General features: G+C 46.6%; 1 protein-coding gene and 1 long non-coding RNA gene across 7 annotated transcripts in view; one reads left to right on the top strand and one right to left on the bottom strand.

The window, feature by feature from the left end:
- The window catches only part of IL17RD (interleukin 17 receptor D), a 71409-nt gene extending 52937 nt beyond the window's left edge, over nucleotides 1–18472 (bottom strand). Inside the window, exon 1 of one of the 2 annotated variants that reach the window (XM_058726481.1) lies at nucleotides 18261–18472. In XM_058726481.1, coding sequence (XP_058582464.1) covers nucleotides 18261–18386 — 126 coding nt within the window. In that variant the 5' untranslated portion in view covers nucleotides 18387–18472. The remainder of the gene's footprint in view (nucleotides 1–18260) is intronic. The other variant, XM_058726479.1, reaches the window with a different exon arrangement.
- A 182-nt stretch (nucleotides 18473–18654) lies between these two features.
- LOC131510012 (uncharacterized) overlaps nucleotides 18655–23389 on the top strand; it is a 46904-nt gene continuing 42169 nt past the window's right edge. For all 5 annotated transcript variants that reach the window (XR_009260849.1, XR_009260853.1, XR_009260851.1 and 2 more), the window contains exons 1-2: nucleotides 18655–18934; nucleotides 22808–22989. This is a non-coding gene — a long non-coding RNA (uncharacterized LOC131510012). The remainder of the gene's footprint in view (nucleotides 18935–22807; nucleotides 22990–23389) is intronic.

Raw genomic sequence — 23389 nt, 5'->3', positions numbered from 1 at the left:
AAAAAATTAAAAAAAAAAAAAAAACTACCAGACTTAAAAGCAACAAAACTTACTCAGAAGGTAAATCATCAGGTGGAAAGATTTAGGCCTTCTCTAATAAATGCAGAATAAAACAAGTATAAGGTACACCCAAAATAACAATGAGTAAATGAGGATTATAAATGTCCATATTTTCCAGGATGTGAAAAATGAGCACACTTATTCCTCTGATAACAGACTGCCAACCAATGACCAAGCACTTGCTATGGGGCTCGGTGCAAAGTGAAATGTTTTAAAGACAGTATCTAATTAAGTCTCAAAACAATGTGGGGGATAAACTGTTAACCCATTCTACAAATGAAGAAAATTGCCCAAGGTCATAAATGACAGCAAATGGCAGAGATGGGATTTGAAAACCAAATCTTCCCTCTTCCCCAAACACAATTGTCATTATACGGGACAAGCTGGCAAACAAGCATGCAGTAAGACCTACAAAACTTTCGCCGTGGGGGACATATGCCAAGCGAACTAACCAAAATGGCAAAGGGGGCAGGCAGGAAACCAGACTGCATGACCATGTTCAAGCAGCTTGATAATGGCAAAATTTTGGAAATGACACAAATGCTTCATCAATGGGGCTAAAGGGCCAGCAAAGGGCCAGCACACAACATGTAAGTATTATATGGCCAGTGGCAGTGACATGTCTGCGAACTATATCAATACATGGAAATGTCTTCAAAAAACAAATTTACCTAACTTGAAGGGATACATGCACCCTGATGTTTATGGCCGCATTATCAACAATAGCCAAATTATGGAAACAGCCCAAGTGTCCATCAACTGATGGATAAAGAAGATGAATGTATATGTGTGTATATATATAATGGCATACTACTCAGCCATAAAAAGGAATGAAACCTTGCCATTTACAGCAAAGTAGATGAAGTTAGTGGAGGGTATTATGCTAAGCAAAATAAGTCATCTGAGAAAGACAAATACCGTATGATTTCACTCACATGTGGAATTTAAGAAACAAAACAAATGATCATTGGGAAAAAAGGGAGAGAGAAAGCAAACCAAGAAACAGACTCTTAACTATAGAGAACAAACTGATGGTTACCAGAGGGGAGATGGGTGGGGGATGGGTAAAAGAGGTGATAGGGATTAAGGAGGGCACTTGTGATGAGCACCGGGTGTTGTATGAAGTGTTGAATCACTAAATTTTACACCTGAAACTAAAAACAAAAACAAAGTTTAAAAAAAAACAAATTTAAGTAAATTTAAGTCAAAAATAACCATAAAAAATAAATTCAGTTCTTATAACCCTGCAGCAAGATGCATTTGTGTGTTCAAGAGTGGAAGAACCACATTTAATGTTCATTAAGCCCTGGTTTTTTTTTCCCCCCACTAGATTGAAGTTACTGATTTGTAAAGGTAACACAAGGAAACCCTGCCTCAAGATCCTATGATTCAGAATGTCCTTCTCTTCTGGATCCAAAGAAGTAAAGTTTTTATATAAAAATAAAGGAATAGCTCCACTAATTTTAAACCTCTCCCTCGTTTAGGCATTTATTTTCTTTTTTTATTTTAGAAAGAGAGAGAGAGAAAGTACAAGCAGGGGAGAGGAACAGAGGGAGAGAATCTTAATCAGGCTCTATGCCTAGTGCTGAGCCCAATATCGGGCTCGATCCCACAATCATGAGATCATGACCTGGGCCAAAATCAAGAGTCAGATACTTAACTGACCGAGCCACTGAGGTGCCCCTATTTTTACTTTCTTATTGAAGTATAGTTGACATACTAGGCATTCTTATTTTTATTTTTATTTTTTTTTAATTTTTTTTTAACGTTTATTTATTTTTGAGACAGAGAGAGACAGAGCATGAACGGGGGAGGAGCAGAGAGAGGGAGACACAGAATCAGAAGCAGGCTCCAGGCTCTGAGCCATCAGCCCAGAGCCCGACGCAGGGCTCAAACTCACGGACCGTGAGATCGTGACCTGAGCTGAAGTCGGACGCTTAACCGACTGAGCCACCCAGGCGCCCCTAGGCATTCTTATTTTTAAATCAGATTAACCAAACCTCCTAAGCCCAGACCTCATGAAATTTTTGTTAGCCATTTAGTAAATTTATTTAAGACCAAATATGTTTACAAATGGAACATTATTTGTTACCATTTGGTTTGTACTCATCAGAGGCCACACTCTCAGAATCTTACATTTTATAACACATTTGAAAATTTAACACTATTTAAGATAACATAACTCCATGGGGGCTGGAAGAGAGAAGTTTAAGAGTGTCTGAATGGGGACACATGGGTGGCTTAGCCACTTGAGTATCCGGCTTTGAGATAGGTCATGATCTCACAATTTGTGAGTTCAAGCCCCACATCAGGTTCTCTGCTGTCAGTGCAGAGCCTGCTTCAGATCCTCTGTCCCCCTCTCTGCCCCTCCCCCTCTCATGCTCTCTCTCAAAAATAAACATTTTTTTTAAAAAAAGTGTCTGAACATAAGCCAATATGGAGGTTTATGCCCCAAATGCAATTTTTATAGGATCTCATTCCCCGAAGAGGAGCAGGATAGGCCCACATGGTTCTTCATTACACTCTCTCTAGTTTGCCAGGTGGGCCCAGCACATCCCCAGCCAGGCCACAGACATTCCCTGACGCTGTCTGCACATCACTCCTTTGGACCCTCCAATGGCTTCCTGTATAACCGATCACCTCAGGCGAACAGCAGCACAATTAAAGAGCATCCAAACTAATTGCTGCATCTTTTAAGATGGACAAGAAACTGGGCCAAAGTCCATGCTATCTGATCTGCACTAGGGAAAGAAAATCATTTTCCTCTGCTCAGCAAGCATGTCCTCTGCCTGGGCAGATCCCGCATCCGTCTTCATTCCAAGGTTCCTTTTTCCCTGTCCTTATCAACCTACACATCCTGTCCATGTTCCTGTCTCGCTCTCTACTTAGAATGACGTAACTATTGTCCCTCAAACATACAGAATCACTGGGCTCCGTGTGCACCTGGCCCCAAGCCAAAGCTCCCTGCCCCCCAGTATGGCAATGTCCGCCTCCAAGGGCAAGCTGTCCAACATGGAAGCCTCTAGCCATGTGTAGCTATTTAAATGTAATTTGAGTAAAATTTAAAATTCAGTTCCTCAGTTACACTAGCCACATTTCAAGTGCTCAATAGCCACAAGTGATTAATAGTTACTGAACTGCATAGTGCAGAGAAAAAAACATGTCCATCACCACAGAAAGTTCTACTAGACAGCACTGGGCTAAGAGGTTTCAGCACTCACCCACCTGCCTCTGCAGTTCCAGGTGTCATTCTCTCACAGGTGGACAACTTTTCCTAGCTGTCACCAGGCACCATCTGTCACCTCATCTGACACCAAGGTGACAGCTCAGTTTCACCTGGGCAGGTTTTTGGGGGGTTTTTTTAGCGTTTATTTAGAGACAGAGAGAGAAAGAGAGCAAGAGCAGGTTCCGTGCTGTCAGTGCAGAGCCCGATGCCCAATCTCACCAACCGTGAGATCATGACCTGAGCTGAGATCAAGAGTCAGACAACTGACTGAGCCACCCAGGCACCGCCATTTTTTAAAGCATATTTATTTATTTATTTTGAGAGAGAGAGAGAGAGAATGCACGTGTGGGCAGGGGAGGGGCAGAGAGAGGGAGAGAGAGAATTCCAAGCAGGTTCCATGCCGTTAGCACAGAGCCGGATGCAGGGCTCAATGCCACGAACCACAAGATCATGACCTAAGCAGAACTCAAGAGTATAGCAGGCTTAACCAACTGAGCCACCCAGGCACCCTGGGCAGTTTTTTGTTGTTTTTTTTAGACCTAGTAAGATGAACATTTCCATGAGTTTACACATTTATCAATGTTTACATTTGTGTATCCACCACCACACTCAGCATACCAAACAGTTCCATCATACCCCCCAAAATTCCCTTGGACAGCCCCTTTGTAGTCAAATCCTGCATCCACCCCAAAAACCCTGGCAACCACTGATCTGGCAGCTTCCTAAAAAAAAACTCAGATTCCTGGCCTTCTCCTGGAAATCTCACTTAAGCAGGTCTGGGATTTCCCCCCCTCCTCCCCTCCCAAAATGTTCCTTAGGTGATTCTGATATTCAGCCAGGTTTGGGAACTTCTGGGGTAAACTCCGAATCCTAGTTTAATTTAATTATCTGCAGAGAGCTCTCTGGTATCTAGACTTGCTCTCTTCCCACCCCCATTAGCTGCTCTGCGGCACATGGCAGACATCCATCGCAGGCTGGGTGATCGGAAGGCAGGGTGAGCTAGGCTGCTGGGGGCACGGGCAGGGTAAGAACCCTGTGACTCTGGTTTCTGGCAGAGAGAGGCCTTTCCGAGTCACGTGGCCTGCCATCCTAATCCCTTCCTGGCTCTTTGTGCCATGGAATCCTCATCTGGAAAAAAAAAAAAAAGGAACCACATCAGAAATAATTGCCTACCTCCAAGGTTCTCTGGGAAGCGATGATTCAGATAATATGTTCAAAGGCACTGAGCAGCCATGACAAAAGGTACCCTGTCCTGGATACATCATCACCACACAGGGCTACCTTTGGATGGAACTGTCCTTACTTTGACTATTTATCTGATGGATGTGGGGGATCAGGATGCAAATTACAATAAAATTGCCGCCATAGAAAATTAAAAAAAAAAAGTCAAACTGCTTTCTCCTCCTAAATTCATGATCCCAAGGGCTAGGTGCCAAATTCCATTTTTAAAGGGGAATTCGGAAGAGTCAACATCATCCCAGAAAACGACCTCTGCTCAGAAAGTAAACAATTATTACAAAGAGGGTCAACACTTGAGTGTAGCCACTCTGTCCAGCTTGCCTCAGCTCTGCTGAGGATTCCTGGAAAACACTTTGAAAAGTTTAAGATGATCAAAGGAAAAGCATGGCCAACACAAGAAATGCTATCACTTAACATCGCATGTTTATTTAGCCCCACCAAGCCAAAGAGAGAAGACTGTTTGAAAGGGAGAGAATGCCTGCTTAATCAACTAAAAATGCATTCATTACTATGCTATTCACCGTGGCTTTCCTGAAATCAGACACTTTTGCCCCTAGACCATAAGATTGAAGCGATTTGAAATGAAAATATTTCCTGTCCACTGCTTGCCAGTTTCTAGCCCCAGAGTGATATAACAGATGACATCCAGTACAATAAATGCTTTTATTAACCATAAATTTGAGACTGCTTTAGGGATTTGAAGTGTTGGGTTTCATGCTGAAAAAATGTAATGTTATCCACAGACCATCAGTGAGTAACAAAAACAGAGGCACAGGTTATGCTACTTTGATCAAATTATGGCAAAAAAAAAAAAATCATCTTTTGCATTTAAAATAGTAGTTGCATTCAGGGCATATCTTTCCAGGAGCACCACAATAGTTAAATCATATGTCTTGGAGAGTTTAATAGAAATTCATCCTGAATGCAGATTTATAGAACCAGCAGCTTCTGTTAAATAGAAAGGAAGTTGAAAAGTGTTATAAGGCTAAGTGAGCTGAGAAATTCAAATGCTAAAATGGGACCCCTAAATCAGGGTCTGTCAACCTCAGCACTACTGACACCTTGGGCTGGGTAAGTTTTTACTGGGGAGGGCCGGCCTGTGCATTTCAGGGTGTTTGGCCAGCATCCCTGGCCCCTACCCACAAAAAGCCAGTAGCAAACCTCTTCCCCATTGTGACAACCAAAATGTCTCCAGGGATTCTCCAAATCACCCCCAATTGAGAACTATTGCTCTAAATCAAATTCTAGGCCTGCTTATTAGCAAATGCTGCCTGATTTCTCTTTATCCAAAGTACGGGTCTGAGCCCTAGGAGTCTCGCAGCCTCAGCTCTCTGCCCCAGTGCCTCCCTCTGCACAGAAATGGTGAGCCCCGAGTGATTTCTGAAAATCAGAAGCACTCTGCACCCCCTCTCCCACCGAAACCAGAGGCAGCACAGCCATGGAAACAAGAACACTCTCCCCTGTGACCACAGCCCACTAGCCTCAGCAAAGGCAAACCGCCACCCCCTCCTGAGGCACACCCTGGTCGGGCCTTTGTGTCCAGCGCATTCCAGCACAGGAGCCGGCCCTGGGCTGGGCTGGGCTGCACCGCATCCCTGCCAGCCTCCAGACTGCTGCTTTCTGGCCTTTTACTGTCAAGCCAAGGAGGGGACTAGGGACCTGGTGCCAGAAAAGAAAATGAAAAGCAAAGTTGAACCTCTGCGGCCCATTCTCTGCATGCTGAATGTCCCACTATTACAACTCGGCATGACATTTCACGGCCAGCAGGGGAGGAGGCCTGGTCCTGAAAGCTGAACAAACGCCGGGCACACAGGCCCGCCTGCGCCCTCCCCGTCTCCCCGGACTTATGAATAAAAGATGGAGGGTTTGTCTCTGCCACTTTCCTGGTACCCTGTAAGAATAACAACTGGTCACTTTCTGACGTTTTAACTTACTTTGAAAAATAATCAATATTAACTTTACACGTCTTTTACTTTACACGCCCTGACATCTGGGGTAAGGACAAAGGAAAGAAAGAAAAGCCATGTAATTAGGGAGAAGATAGTAATTCACATTAAACTGATGTAACGGTCTGTGAGGGACTCTAATAAAATAATTTAGACACTAGGCAATCACAGAACCAAAGGGCTGGAAACTGACTTTGAGGACATGTTTTGAGTGAAGTGACCTTTACTGGAAATAAAGTTCAATGTTTTCTTAGCACAAAGGAAAGTAATGGCTGAATTTTGGTGTGAGGATGCATTCAACCGTAAACCTGCCTGAGCCAAATAGAGGTTTTAATAGGAACTCAGTTCCCAGTCGCTGAGGGCGATATCTACAACTGTTTGCAACAAGCCTGTGTGAATAGCAAAAGCCTTAAACATTCTCCAGACACCACACTCCTGAGAGCACAGTTGATTTCAAATAGTCTTTAAGCAAAGAGATTACATGACACCCTGCATTTTGGACTCTCAGCAAAGTAAAAGGGAAGCCTTAATGTAAAGCACCAGCTTTTTATTGTTTTTTAAATTTTTTTTAAGTTTATTCATCTTTTTTGAGACACAGAGAACGAGCCAGTGGGGGAGGAGCAGAGAGAGAGAGACACACACACACACACACACACACAGAATTTGAAGCAGGCTCCAGGCTCTGAGCTGTCAGCATACAGCCCAATGCGGGGCTCGAACTCAGGAACCGGGAAATCATGACCTGAGTTGAAGTCAGCCGCTTCACCGACTGAGCCACCCAGGTGCCCCGGCATCGCTTTTTTAAAAAAGACAATACAAGACTGAACTGCGTTAAACCATTGGAAAGGTCTCTGTGGGCAACAATTTCAAGTAGAAAAACCAAAGTTTGCTCATCGCTGCAACTCCACCCATATTTGTAACCTATTGATATGTAACATATCAACGTCCCCATATCACCTTTACAGGGATCTTGCCAAAATATTTAACTTGACCCTAATCGTGAGGAAACAATCAGAAATCTAACTGGGACTGTCTACACCACAAGTAACCCTGACCCTTCAGAATGTGTGTGTTACAAAGGACCAAAGAAATAGGTGAAAGGACTGTCCTCAATTAAAGGAGACAGGATGTCTGTGTCTATGTAAAAGCAATGAATGATCCTTGTCTGAATCTGGAATGTGATTCAGAAAGAAATCACGAAGGACTCTATGTAAGACCACTGAGGGACGTGTGGCAAGGAACTAGTGAGTCTAGGCAAAGGGGAAATAGGTGTTCATTTTACCATGCTTTCAACCTTTCTATAGGCTTGAAAATTTTCAGAATTCAAAATACAGGAGGGAAAGTAAAGAGAAGCCCAGGCACCAGTGACTGGCCCACCTACACAGCAACAATTTAATCTTCCTGTTTAGTTTCAGAAAATATATGCCCAAAATATTACTAATGTTTTTTATAGGAAAATTACATAAAGTCGTCACACAGCATAGATCCAGAATAAAGATAAAAATTTAAAAACATCATAACATGACTTATTAGTCACTTCACTGGGCAAGGGGGGTGGAGATGTGCACACAGCAGACATTTAAGACATTCAAGACGTTCATGTTTCTACTTTTAAAAAAGTCATAGGTCCTTCAAAATCTGTTTTATGCCTTTCCCTAAAACTCTCCTGCAATTTATCATTCTCTTTCTGCTCATGTCAGAAAGCCTACTAATTTAAAAACTTCTTAGAACAGCTCTTTAAAACCCCCCACTTTCCTTCCAAAGTCTCTCCCATTATCCACCCTCATCTTTCTTTAATGAGATAAAAGCAATAATTACAGTCGTCTTGACCAACTCCAAAACTATGCACTTAAAAAAAAAAAAAAGTGTGACCCTTTAAGTAAAAAAGAAGAAAGCTCAGTAAATGGGAAATGTGCTCAAGTGAAAAGATGTGGGGGTAGAATTTCTGTCTGCTAAGGACTTCAAAACTCAGGCAGAACAATGAGAGAGGCAGCCTTATGAGGGACCTGGGTGACTGTCACCTTGGGCGAGTCAGACACTGGGAACCAAAGCACGGCTCCCTCCCGCCGCCCCGAAGCAGCCTTGGGGCAGCACAACCAGATGTTACATTTTCTCTGCTTAATTTCAGTAAAACTCCATGACCTCTTTCTCAAATTAAAAAGGCAATGCTATTTTTTTAAGCCACAGGAGCTATCTTTAGTGAAGCCTTCTAAGGATTTCATTAATTCATAGCCAGCCAACCAGGACCTTTCCCACAGTCTCCCACAAAAAAGCCCGGGAAGTCACTGACTGCTTGGCTGGATCTGAATATGAGCAGAGGTAAGATCAGAAATATCTAGTTCCTCCCACAGGGAGGCAAGCCATGAAAATCAAAGCAGAGCAAAAACTCATTACCACAGCTGGCCGGCAAACCCACAGCCCTGGAAAGAAGGCAAAGAGCATCTTTGATTCTGGATGGACCGTCTGGTGACTTCAGAAAATGAAACGTGTTCACAACCAGAGGGGATGAAACAGAAAGAGACCTGTACCTCTGTTAAAAAGACAGGGTTTTCATACCAGCTGGGGGCTGCTGCCTGGGAGTGAGAAACATTTCATTCATGTCATTTCATAAAGTCCAAAACCAGGATGTGTCATTAGCACTGGGTGGTAACTTTTTACTTTTTTTTTTTTTTTTTTTTAATCCACAGTGCAGTGCAAACTGTGCGGTCCAAACATCCTCTCTGGAGGCAACCAACACTTTACAAAGTGGGATCCCCGTCCAATACCGGCCCGATCGCCACCTCAGTCATCCGGCAGCCCAGCAATTGGCCAGGATGGGCACATGGTGCCAATAATCCATGATGTGAATAAGTGGAGCATATTTTATGCTAACTCTCAGCACCTAATGCCACACGATGCACTAATGTTGAGGAAAAGAAGCTACAGAACTTCTGAGGAAATCTGTATGACAATTGCTCGCCTTCTGTGCCACCTGGTCAGAGAGACCGCCTGAGATCATCCGCTTGTGCCACCATCACTCTCCTGGCTGATTTTAATTTCCTGAAGAGCACTTGGTCATTCAAGGAACAAGCAGGACGAACCTGCGATGTGCCGGCCACTGATCTCCTGCTGCAGCACAGAACAAAACAGATACGGGCCCAGCCCTCACGCAGCTGACCCCGAGGTGGGGGAGACAGACAGAAAACACCATGTGTGTCTCATTGTGAAAAGTTCTGTGGAGAAAAGCAAAGTAAGGAAAAGAGGGCAGGTTGCTATTTTAAACAGGGTGGTCAGGTTGGTATTGTTGTTCTACTTGTCTCTATGCTCCAGAAACCAGTTGCAGTTCATAGAAAACACCAAATACTCACTGAATAAAGAAATGGTCACTGAGGGTCACTCTTATCAAACCACTCATCTGCTGGAGAAACCTGCCAAGCCTCATCATTCTTGACAGGTGCACACAGGCAAAATTCAAGGCACCACATAATCCTGTCCCCACCCCATCCCCCAGCTTTGCCACTTCTTTCTTTCAGCCACACTTTCCTTTCAAAGGATCCCCCCACCTCCTGGATGCACTCACAGACAGGGCCTGCCTCCTTCGGCCATCCAATCCCTTCTTCTAAGCCTCCTCTGAACCATCCAAATGAAGTTTCTTCTTCATAAACAAATCAAGTTTCCACTTTTTCTTCAATGCATCACTGCAAAAGGCTGGATGCATTCTTAAATCTGGAGGCATGATGGGGTGGGTCTGACTTTACTAAATGCATGCTTTCTGGCACAGGTGATGTTCACATGGGGAGGCTGAAGGAGGAAAACACAGTGTGGAGAAGCCTCAGAAAGGTGAGCCTCTTCCAAAGCAGGGGAAACTGAGGCAGAGCAAGAGACCAGAGTTACATGGGCTAAAAAGCCAGATTTCCAAAGGTGGGTGCCAAGCAGTGCCTCAGGCACTGGCACATCATTACCCAGCTTCTCACACTGGCAACTGCATAAGCTGGAATGTTCTAGGATGAGAAGCAGCAGAAACTGTGGTTCATGTTTCTCTGGGAGGAGTGGGGAGGTGCAGAGAGTTCCCTGTACCTTGGAATCCTTCCTGCACCTCCCCGTCTCTAGGCCCCAATGCCTTTTTCTTGCAGCCTCAGCTGGGTGGGGAGCCACTGCAGACACGGGGACCTGACCTGGTCCTACCATCTTTGTCCTTGCCCTGGACAACATAAGTAACTACAGAACCACACTGAGACTTGACACAGAGTAGCTACTCAAAAAAACCCTGTCTTGCCTCCTCACTCCATGTAAGTCTTCTTGAACTTCAGATATTGAGCAGTTACAGTAACTCCTAACCATGTGAATGCTTGTGTCCTAGCCAGAGCGACCTTGAGAGGAAGGCAGAGATAAACTGTCACTTAGCAGGGACCACACTTGCTAGGGCTGAACGCTCCTGCATTGGTCTGGATTGCATTGCATTTTCCTCTGATGAAAGGCGGGGGGATTGGTGGGGCATTTCAGGAGAGGAAAAACCAGAAATCACCTGGACAGAATAAAATCACAGAGAAAGGGTTTTTAAACCATATGGCCTGTCTCAGGAAAATGTACTTCGTTCCAAGGAAACCTTCCCTCTATCCCCATCTCAGAACAGAAGTCTGGGGCCACAGCCAGCATTTTTTAAAGGGTGACCATTCACTGGGGGGCGGGGGGGTGGGGGGGGAAATCTACAAAACTGAGAAATGAAAAAAAAAACCTGACAAATGAGAACCCTTGGAAAAACTCCTAGTTTTTAAGGGAATGAAGTACTTTTTAAATCTAAAAAAGGTTATATTTAAAGCCTAATCCCTTGCGATTGCAAAAGGATTCATTTGAAGTATTCATTTAATGTGTGAAATGTAAATATCCACTCAAACATTTAATTAATGCTATCAATTTCCATTCCCTTTCAAAGTTGCTGCTTCAGTTTTGTAGGACATCTCTGATAAGTTCAAGCAAGCTTTCCTACAATGTAGTAATTTTAATTAAAAAAGCCTCATGATTAATGTCTATTAGTTCAGGTTTGGAATGAAGGAACATACAGTAAAATTACAATTTATAAAATTTCCGATACTTGCAGTCTACTGCCCTTTCAACTCTTAAGGTACCAGCCTTATGCAAATAAGACATTTTACCGTTAGGTTTACTATAAAATAAATGCTTCTTAAAAGCACACAGTAGTTTTTTAATGGAGTTAGTTTCTATTCATGCTATTAAATCAGACAATTTATAGGCCGACTTCCGTTTTAGAAGAGAATTACATGTGTGTTCACATCACATCTTTATTTTGTCATCCACCCAGTGATTTGTTGAGGACAGCTGGTACCTATTAAGTCCCCCCTTTAAATGTTGTAGCCTTAATTAGCTACATCCACCTTCCCCCAACATTTCCAAACAAGGAACCAAAGAAAAGAGAAGCCGTTTTTATCACAGATGCTTTGAACAATGGAGTTGCAAATGTTAAAATAATAGTCTCCATTAGAAACTAGCTAGTTATTCCTTAGTTAGGCCCCTCACAAAGACAGGGTATAGACAGGGTTTAAATCTTCTGTCTTTGTTACTTAGGTAATTTTTAGTTTCACGCCTGGTGTTATTAAACTTTCTCAAGAAACTGCTTGGGAAAGGTTGAGGGACAGTCTCTCCAGAGGCTTTTTTGGTATTATTCAGCTACAAACTTCTTACTTTGACTTCTGAGCACATGAAACCAGCAGACAGAATCTGCAAGTAGAGAATAAGCCTGGCATGGTTTTCTATGAAGACATCATGCTCTTCCCAGATAATGAAGAATTTCCAACTCACACAACGAGAAATCCACTTGACTGTATGCCTGTAACCCGCCACACTAGATAAAAACTCTTTGATTTGGTTACAATTTTGGCTTCCCTTCTTAAAAACAAACAAACAAACCAAAAAGTACCCTATTCTGTACTCAGAACTTGAAGTGCGAATTGTGTCAACAAGCTACATTTCCAGCAAGATAAGGAGCTTCTCTAGCATTTCCCCCTTAGGTTTGGTTTCTTCTTAGAGATGTGCCCCGGCTTTAATCTGCAGTAAGACTGTTTCAATAAGATGTGCTCACTCCTGGGTTTGTGTCTTTTCAATCAGCCGGTGGCCCTGCCGGGTTTAGAGTGGCAGAGAGGAAGTGGCCTGTGGTTAAACAGAGGAAATACCAAGGCATTTTAATAGAGCAAATAGTCTCTTTACTTCCCACAGGGAAGAGCTTCAAAGGCCCCGGGGCCCTGGAGGAGACAATGTGTTGTGGGGCCATCAGTCACCTAATCGTGTGTCAGGACCATTCAGAATGTCCCAGCAGCCAAGACAAACACTGCCCAGGAGGACATTGCCTCCCACAGGACCAGCAAGTCAGGCTGCTGGGAGATGGGGCCCGTGGCACCAGCACAGACAGGCCCCCTGAGCCTGCTGAGGGGCAGGGGAACCTCCAAATCTGGGGGAGATGTGAAACAGAAAAGGTCTCAGCTACCAGGGTAGGGTGCAGGACAGAGGTCTCCTGCGAGGGCACTGTCCTCCACCCGAGCCTGTCAAGCTTCTAGGGGTACCTGAGCCCTTGCCTCTCGGCCCATACTCTTATAAACTGAGGAGTTGGGGGGGGGGGTGGTTGGCGAGCTTCCTGAAGCCTAAAAATTCATCCATCAGAGGTAAAGGCAGTAAGAAACGAAAAGGTACAATTAATTGCTGATGGGGTGGCCCCAGCAGCAGCAGACATCTGCTGGGCATGGTGTGTGAAAAGCTCAGGGACCAATAAGGGGAAAAGAGGGTCTAAAAGCTTAAACACACACACACACACACATTTTAGGCCAAATGAAGCATGAAAAATACTCAACTTAAAATAAAGACTTAGGAAAAGCATTAGCAGTTCTTTCCTTTGTAGGGACGCTGTAAGGTTTGAACTGCAGAGAATACGATTTGGATCCTACCCTACTCTTTCCTAAGATTGTTTTCCAGACAATCCCAGCTGTTCTGGGGAGGAACCCATGGAAGTCAGGGTCCCCTTCACTCGTGACCTCCCCTTCAACCCCAGGCTAAAGGCACCCACCCAAACCAGGGTGACCTGCCCAGCTGTCTCCCCAGGATCCCCTTAGCCAGCCTGACCCTTCTCCCTGGTCGGGGGCTCTGACAGTCTCCACTTCCTCTCTAAGTCCAGAGAAGTACTTTAAAGTCAAACTGATTTTAAATGTTTAGAATGTGGCTTCTCTCTCCCTCATCTGGCCTGGGGAAGCCTGGTCTTCTGAAAGCAATGGCTCTCATCATTGAGAGTGCATCAGAAGAACTGAACCCCCATCCCACTCCCATTCTGGAGGCATTATCTTTGAATCTGCCTTTTAACAAGCTCCCAAGGCAATCCTGATAGTGGAAGCTCCCGGACTTCACTTTGAGAAATTGTGTTCAGCGGGAAAGGGTCCACAGCCGGTACTTACTTGCTGTTCTCATCCACCCAGCTGTATCCCCTTGTTAATAACTAGCACAATGCCCCAGGCACTGCAGGGGCTCTGGGGGTCGGAGGGATGGATGGGGGAGGGGAGACAAGGGAGGGCGGTTCAAGAAAGGTGGACTTGGGCTGACAGAATTCCCAATTAACATGGCAAGACAAGCCAGAGGGAAGCATTGCAGTTCTTATAAAAACGTCTCTCTGAAAAATGTGTCAACCAGGGCTGAGTCATTTTTAACGAAGAATTCTGTAAGAGACACAAGAGCATGTACAACATGGAAGACATGGCCGCAAGACAGGCCGACCAGATGCAGGCTGGGGAGCCATGAGCTGCAAGTGAATGAAAACGCATCCAATTCAGAATCAAATAAACATGCCTGGGCCCACAGCCAAGGAGAGTTCTTGGATTGGACTTTTATCAGGACCTAAATTTTAACCAGCTGGAACTTCTTTTCCAAGTACCACCCTATTCCTTCCTACCTTTCGAAATGAAGTTATTTGCCTTAAATGGGAAACTTGCACTTCATTGTAAAGACGATGCCAGCATTCTGGCTTCCTGAATTCCTGAAGGAGCAGGCTTTTTGCAGGCTAGACATTTGTTTCAGAGATAAAAGACCAGAGAAGATGTACCTCACCTAGCCAGGAAGGCATTCTTGTTCCCTCCTTCTCCACTGCAGAAAATACCACTAAATAAAAACCTGTGGAAGCTGATGCCTAATTCTTTGTTCCATAAATGCTTTTCAAACAACCAGCAAGACAGGGGAGGAGGGGGGACCTCAAAGCAACTGATTGACATAAAGTTACCCATCACAAACACAATCATTCCACTATCAAGAAACAAGAGTTAAGGTCCAGTGTAAATGAGGATGCTAGCCCCTCAGGAAGTTTTAGAAATTGTTACTTCTTTGGGAAAACTATTTATTACTCCAATAGTTTACCTGGCAAGGGCCCTAAGAAATTTTTTTTTTTTTAAGCAGTTGAGGAAGTGTGCCCACAACTCATTTCTAAAACACTGAGCTGTGTTCAAGATGGTATCAGCCCCTTAATTGTCCCACTAATAATGGGGAGGTTGTGAAATCTGACCACTTAAACCAGGCCGGCTCCTCAGAGAGGTGTGTTAGCAGAGCTCCTGTGGGTCAGCTGGCTGCGGTCTACCTTGCAAGTCCTGGGAAAATACACATTCCTGCAGGGGCAAGAGTTCGTGGAACAAATGCTCCATGGAGATCAAGGGGGTCATTTGCTCAGTTCCTCGGCAGCACCCAGATCCTGCCCCTCCTTCAGGGCTCATTTTTCCACCCTGGTGTCCCCTTCTCAGGTTCCATGTGACCTAGACCCACAGGAAACTGTCTCCTGTTTGCCTCACACACAATCGACCCTTCTTGTATGTCTGCATGGCCCCAACTAGACTGTAAGCAACCTCATAACTGAGACCAACATCTACGGGCTAAACACCACTATCTGGTAGGGGACTCAGACATGAATCCAATGCCCAAGTCACTGTTCACCAGTATTCACTGGCCAACCTCTGACAGAGCAACTTCTGGAAGAACTGATGCAGGGAGGTGGGGGCAGGGAAGGCTTCCTGCAGGAAGTGCTGCTCGAGCAGAGAAGGGACGCTGAGGGGTAAAGAAAAGGAACACAGACAGGAACAGCATGTGCAAAAGCGTGCTGAGGAGAGGACACTGGGGCTCAGTGCTCTCATCTCTCCAATCCACTTCCTAAAATATATCACTTAATACAGAATTTAACAGGAAGGCTGCAGAGTCTAATTGGGCTCAGCCAAGATTTACAGGGCTCCAGGCTTTGAGGCCACTAAGATGAAGTATCTAGTTAAGGAAAACCATCCTAAGACACAGATGTGAACAAATATTGAGATGGTAGTCTGGTGGGAACCAAAGTGCAAGGACCTGCATGAGAAAGCAAACCAAGGGGAATGGCATTTAGGGAGGACTTCCCAGCGGTGGCATCACCTGAGCTGAGTCTTTGGCCAGGGGGAAGGCATCCTAGAAGCAGAGAAAGTATGCTTCAGCAGCTTTACGCTGGCACAAAAGTTAGGGAGCAGGCTGGAAAGGTGGGCTTGCAAGACAGGTAGGCAAGAGGGGTTGGGGAGAGCTGGTGGCTCCATCAGGTGTACCAAAAGGCAAGTCCAGGAGGGAAGCAGCCATGTATCGGGTTGGAAAGAGTGTAGAATCTGAGAGATGGTCCAGAGACTTCCATGCTCATTCAAGAAGGAATGAAAATGACCCAAGGAGAGGATTCGTGGGACCAAAGTAAAAGCTGTTGGGAAGGTCACTCCCAACTAGGAATTGTGGTGGGAGAAAAGAGGCCAGCCTGAGTGTAAGCCTGCTGGACCAGGGGCCACTATTGACTTGTGGAAGAATGCACAGTTAGGAGACAAACACATTCCCACAGGCAGAGAGAACAAAACCGCCAGCCTGGCTCTTTTAAGTCACTATTATACCCAAGGCATTAAGACTTCACAAGCTTTGTGCACTGACACATAAAGCCACCTAGACAATGCAGAAACACAGCAATTAGGACTGACCCACCTGTGCTGTCATAGGAAAACTCAGAATAAAATGCATGTGATGCTCCTACAGTTCTTCAAAAGCCAAAATACCTGTTTAGTCCCAAAAAGTTTAGCAGGATCTTGGGCACCTGGGGGCTCAGTCAGATAAGCATCCGACTCTTGATTTTGGCTCAGGTCATGATCTCATAGTTGAGTTCGAGCCCGGCATCAGGCTCTGCACTGTGTCCTTGTGGAGCCTGCTGGGAAATCTCTCTCCCTCTCTCTTTGCCCTTACCCCATTCACACACTCTCTCTCAAAATAAATAAATAAACTTAAAAAAAATTTTTTTAAGTTTATCAGGATCAGTAAGTCAATATGAGACAGCCTTAAGGAAAACTTTTTTATCTACATACTGGGGAAAACTCGGTATCTTAAAATATAATAATAGTGATATTTTACTAAAGTGGGACAGAGTACAAAAAGGTGATGTTTTACCCAAAAAGGAAGGCTATATTCACTATGATGTGGTGGAAGGGTGTATTATAGCGGTCTATAGTGAAGCTATTGGGTTTGAAGATATCCCATCTGCTGCCTCATACTTGGTTTTCTGCACTGCGTTTCTCTGAATGTGGGGCAAAAGAGCTCAAAGCAATAGCCTAAGATCCTAAAAGGGTGCCAGGTGCTAGGCCTGGACTGCTCTGAGGCCATTCAGAACATCCCAGAAGAGGTGGCACAACGTTGTTCTAAGTAAATGACCCATCTCTCAGAGAAACAGTGCTGGGATAACTAGGAAGTCTCCATCTATTCCCATTTTCCAAGTGAAGAAACTGGAGCCCCGAAGCACAGACAAGGTCATGTTCGCGGCTGCCTATGTCCTCTCCACATGTCTGAAGGCCTTGAGTGCCCTGACGCCGGGCCGCCCTGGCTTCAGTGGGAGGTGAGGGGCAGACAGATGCACTCTCCCTGTTCTGGCGCCGCCCAAACCCAGAAACCCTGGTGGGGACATGGGAACTCAGCATCCCCACGCACACAGCCTACCACCCCACGCCCGCCACCGGGACAGCATCAAAGTGGTCGGTTACTGGGGGAAGTCTCCAAGCACAAGACGAAATCTGTGCACCTCTCCAGTCTCCTCTGGGGCTCCTGACCGAGGTGATAAACTCATGCCTCCCTCTGGTCTAGAAAAATATCCGCAGGTCAAGCTGGGGACGGGGAGAGGGGGTGTAGGTCATCCGTGAGACCATTCTCTAGACGAAGGACGACGAGCAAAATTTCCCAGCAAGTCAGGAGTCGGGGCTGGGGTGAAAGTGGGGTAAGACTGCACAGCCTAGAAGGAACAATGCGGCCACGAGAGGGGGCGCATCCCTCCCCTGCGCTCTGGGTCCCTTCTCTGGCAGTCCTGGGCCCTTTGCAGAGTTGTGAACCAGAGGTCCGCGGGAAGACCCCCACTCCGGGTCCAAAGCGCCCCCAGTTCGGACAGCTCGGAGAATCCCAGACCCGGGGCGAAGGAGGTACCGGTCCGGGAACAAAGGGTGGGGCGCCCTTCTCCCGCCCGCCGCGGGACGCCCTTCTCACCCGCCCTCTGGGAGCCGGACCCCAGCCAGTGACCGCGCCTCATTAGCAACACAAAGCCGGGGGTCGGGCGGCCCCTTTCATCCGGGCCGGGGCTGGCGGACGTGCACCCCGGGAGGGAAGGAAGGGCGGGAGCAGCGGGGATCCCAGCCCTGCCGCTGACTGCGAAGGGCAGGCACGTCTGCACCGGCTCAGCTGCCCGCGAGCACCTGTGCGCACCGCGCCCGCCGCGCTTTTGGGGACGACGAGAAGTTTCTCCTTACCCTCCAGCCGCAGGTGTCGGCGCCCCGCGCTCTGCTGGAGCCGCCCGCGGCCACGGCCAGCTGCGAGCCGTTAAGGCAAGCGTTGACCGTGAAGAAGACGGAGCAGAGCTGCAGCCACGGGGCCATGGCCGTGCGCTTGTCCAGCCCTACCTACTCTGCACCCCGGCTGCCTGCCTCTGGCCAGCCCCAAGTGGGCGGTGGCGCCGGCGGCGGCGGCGGAGCTGGCCGCATCAACGAGCATGCGCCGCCCTCCCGAATCCTGCCCCTTCCCTCAGGGCCCCGCCCCCAGCCTCCACTTTCGGGTCCTGGCCCTGCCCCTCTAGCCCAGCCCTCCCTTTGGCCCCACCCACTCTGTAGTCCACGCCCCCTACGGCCACACCCCGAGCCACCACCCAGAAGCCCGCAGCTGCAGTTTTTTTCCCTTCACCTGACAGGTCTGTTTTTTAATCCAAAGGATTTGTCCAAGTGACGCCTGCGCCCAGCAAAACCTCGGAAAAATACAAAGAATGTAATAATAATGGTTCTAGTAATAATTTAACCAGCGCCTATTTGCCAGGCCTCTTTTTTGTTTTTAATGTTTATTTATTTTTGAGAGACAGAGAGAGAATCCAAAATAGGCTCCACACAGTCAGCACAGATGCCAGGCTTCTTCTTGAATCCTTCCAACCACACTGGTAAGTGTCAGTATTGTTATCTCACTTTGGGGGGGCACAGTAAAGTTAGGGCAATGTGATGGTTAGAAAAATCCTGGCTGGGACCTCCAACAAATGACTCGCTCTCTCCATGCTACTGTTCCTGCAAACTGAAATAACAAAAGTATGCTAATCTGGGGAGGATTGTACTGGTTAGCACATAGCAAGGGCTCAATAAATGCTACAAACTATCATTAACTGACTGGCAGAAGGACAGCCAGCTAGTACCCACCTGAGATTCAAATCCAAATCTGACAAAAGCAATACTTAGTCACTACGTTTGTCAAACTTACATTGTGAAATAGGTGGTGTCTCTGTTTGGAAGAGGAAGCTGAGGCTCAGAGAAGTGGAGAAGCCAAGGTCATATGACTTTTCACCACAAGCCCCTTCCCACTTTCACTTGTGTCTGTGCACCTGAATCCCACCACTTCACTCTCCTCCACTGCCCCGCCCCTCATCTAGGCCCCCACCTCCTCCTCCACAATTGCTTCCTAAGGGCTAAATTGCCTGCTTCCACTTTTGTCTCAGTATATAATGCATCTCTCTACCTGAAATCAGATCACTGACATCTGATTAAAAATCCTCCAGGGTGGCATTTATTCAATGGCCATTTACCACTAAATCCATACTGACCTCCTCTTCCCCTACATTATCTCTTCCCACTCTGCCTTCGGCACCTGGCTCCAGCAGTGTGGCTCTGCTCACTCAACTGCATCTTGGGCTTCTTGTCCCAGCAAACTCTCACCTCTGTCTTGCCAACAAGGCATCCTCCTCTACTTGACTTTCTCCTTCTAGGGCCCATAATCCCCTTCTTCTCCTTGTCTGTCTGGCCTAAATGTGGTGACAGCTCAATTGCTGCTAACACTGGATTCCTGCAGTTTCCCTCATGGCTCCACACACCCTGCCCATACCTTGTATTTAAACTCCCTGTGGAGACAGAGGCGGCCCCGAAGACTCTTCTCAGTACAGCTAGCAGAAGTCCTGGGCACTGGCTCTGACAAGACCACTTTGGAACCAGGGAGCAGAGCTAGCTTCATCTGAACCCCAGAGGCTGGAAGTGAAAAACAACGGTTGTACAAAGAAAAACTGGCATTGTTGCCAGAGAAAGCGAGGATGGGTAGCATGTTCACCAAACAACAGCGTCCACCACAAGCCCCAGGTGCTGAGACTTCCTGTCCATGTGCACCACTGGACAGAAATGTTTTCTTTTTTATCTCGCTGCCAGGATATTCAGGAATTCAGCCAGACCCAGTGAGGGCAAGAACCGCAACTTCTTTGGTCAACCAGAAGAACCCGCATCTGCAGAAGGTTGCCTACAAAGTAGCCTTCTCTGAATAGACCTCACACAGCATGCTGCTTCTCTGGGGGGAACTGTTGGTTCAGTGCTCTGCTCCCTTCCAGGCCTCTGCCCACCTCCCTGACATTCTTGGTACTTGTCTCTGGGTCGTTCCCAACTCCTATAGCAGGGGATCTTAGAGGTCTGGCCATGAATATCATGAGCACCAGGGGCTGAGACAAGGCCAGGACCACATGGGTATCAATGAAACACCATGGAAACCATGAGGCTGCCTGCTCCTTAAGCTCCTTAATGTGTATGACATTCCAGCCTAGATAAGCTTCATAATTTATTAACCAATCACCTGCTGAGGGACTTGTCTTATAATCAGTGATTCAAAAATATCCTCACACATTTAACTCGATACATCCATTCACCTATTTTCTTAAGATACATTCCTAGAATCAGAATTGCTGGATTATACACATTTAAAATTGCCAAACTGCTCAATATCTACTGCAAGCTTAACTGCTTTTCTGATTCATAGTGAGGCCATGTTCCCAAGTATTTAGTGGCCCTTTGCATTTCTTCTTTGTTCCAGGGTTGGACTCTAGGAAAGGCAGCAGTACTTGGAGTTTATGACCAAGGGAGAGACTTTAGGAGGGCGCTGGGGAGAGGAAAGTGTTTCTTCTTGGGCTTTACTCACATCACCATATGATTGAGTAAACAGGGAAGGCAGAGCAACACTCTCACTCCCTTTCCAGTCTACACACACACACACACACATACACACACACACCACCTCCCAGCTCACTGCCCAGCCTGGCAACTGACAGCCTCTGAAAACATGCTGCAGAGTGCAGAGTGCTCCAACTTTTCTAAAGGAGTACAGAGGACACAAGAAAGAAAAGGCCTAAGTGTCCATTCCAAAACTTGTTAGAATGACATCCCTCAGGACCAAGGATTGAGAGGCCCTCCTATTTACCTTCTAGGGAGGCCATACGCCAGTTGGGGGTAGGGGGCGGGTGGTAGGGGAGGGGAGAACCACATACATCAAAGGGTCAAATTTGGTCAGGAAATAAAGGTAGTAAATTGTCATTTGGCAACATCCTCCGCATTCTGGTCTTCTCCATTGATTCCTTGCCTCTCATTCCCCCCCCCCCCTTTTTTTAAAGAACATTTTTCTATTTTTTTAATTTTTTAAAGTTTATTTATTTAAAGAGAGAGAGAACAGGAGAGGGGCACAGAGACAGGGAGAGAGAGAGAATCTCAAGCAGGCTCCCACTGGAGCTGTCAGTGCTGAGCCCAATGCAGGGCTCCAACCCGTGAACTGTGAGATCATGACCTGAGCAGAAATCAAGAGTTGGACGCTCAACCGACTGAGCCACCCAGACGCCCTCTTCATCCCCTCTTTTTACCCAGGACCCTTCAGAATATTTGTGAGACTGTAAGAAGTGAATCTCTGTACTGAGAGCTGAGATAAAATGAGGGGGCTGGGCCTCTACATGGCCTCCATGGACCATACAGTCCCCCAGACTATAGTGGAGCCCAGCTGTGTACGTAGGTGACCAGAGGATGAAGCCCTCCTCAAATACAATATATGGGCTCATGTACCACAGCCAAGATTGCCTGTGGCCCAGTCACAATTTCAGCCATCCCTCACCACCCCTGACTGACCCACCTCTCCTGCCTCCACTGCCTGGCCCTCTGCCTGGTCCACATTAGTGGGCAAGAAACTGTTGCTGTCTCCATTCCATTTTGGAATGAAGCTGGAGATTAAACAGATTAAATCATCTTTAAGCTGTTGGTGAAATGTAAATATATTTCCCCAATTTACCTAAAACCTAACCAGATAAGAAAAACCCTTAATATAAAGACTGGATTTTGTTAGGAGTCAAATTATCCCCTGAAACATAAGAAAGGGTAAAGTGATGATAGAAATAATTTGAATCCTGGAATCATTTTTAGCAGAGAAAAACTAAAGATAGTTTTAATAAGCAGTGGTTAGAAGCACTGAGCCAAGCTTCAAATTTATTTTCGGTATTATGCTCAAGTAGTATGTTTTATATACTAATCAAGACATTAAAGGTAAAGGGTGTTCCCAGCCAGGCTCCCAGCAGGCTTGGGTGCAAGTTTCCCAAGGCTTTAGGGGAGCAGTATGCAGAGAACTGGCAGGGTCCTGAGAGCCCCAGCCTCTGTCCTAGCCTTCTAAGGCTGCGGGGATGCTAGCCCGGCCACGGGCAGTCCTGGATCCCAGGAGGTAGATGTCCACTTCACGGATGGGGAAGCAGAGATTCAGTGAGGAGGTCCTAAACTCATCTGACTCCCTGGTCGCCTTCCTCCTCCCTCCTTCCCTCACACTGCTTCTGGCGCCCCGCAGTCTTCCCAAACTGGTCTTGGCTCCGCCAAGAGTGCCCAGAGGTCCGGAACGGGGACTGGAGGTAGTCCTGGGGCAGACGACCGAACCCCGCGCCCGGAAATCCGCGGACCCGCAACCCCAAAGTGCCGGAGGCGGTGCGTGCTGCGGCCACTAAACAGAATTCACGGTTCCACCGCCACTTCCCATTTTTTCCCCCCAGGAGGAAAAGAGGACCGAGGCGCCCAGTGTCCACGGTAACCCCCAGGGGGCGCGCGTGGTCCAGATCGGAGACGCCAGAACAATCCTGGACCGCGCCCGCTGCGAGCGCACTTCATTCTAGGGCAAAAGCCCCAGCTCAGGTGCAAATACTGGCTGTTAGAGGATCCGGTGCTAACTTTGGGGGTAAGTAGAGTTCAGGAAGTGGTAACAAAACAGGGTTAAATATGGGCTTTCAGTAAAAAATATGGGCTTTTAGTAACTGTATGGCTTTGAGCAATTAATTCACTGAGCCACTCTTTGAGTGTCAATTTTCTCAGTGGTCACACAGGAATGAATGATGTGGATGAAGTCCTCAGTGGGTTTTTGAAATAAGCAAATGGCTATGAGGAGTGCTACTATTGCAAGCAGCAGACCAGGAGTTGATGCAGACAGGCCCAGGGGCAGCTGGCACCCAGACAGTAGCTTAGGGAAATGGGCACTTTTACCTCCTTCAGGAGCTAGTGCCCTGGTTTGGATCTGCACTAGACTGGAAGGCTATGGGCCATATCCTGTTTACCATTCATTCATTCATTCATTCAACAAG

The sequence above is a fragment of the Neofelis nebulosa genome, chromosome 4, assembly GCF_028018385.1.
Source record: "Neofelis nebulosa isolate mNeoNeb1 chromosome 4, mNeoNeb1.pri, whole genome shotgun sequence".
NCBI classification, from domain to species: Eukaryota; Metazoa; Chordata; class Mammalia; order Carnivora; family Felidae; genus Neofelis; species Neofelis nebulosa.
This window is presented reverse-complemented; position numbering and strand designations above follow the sequence as displayed.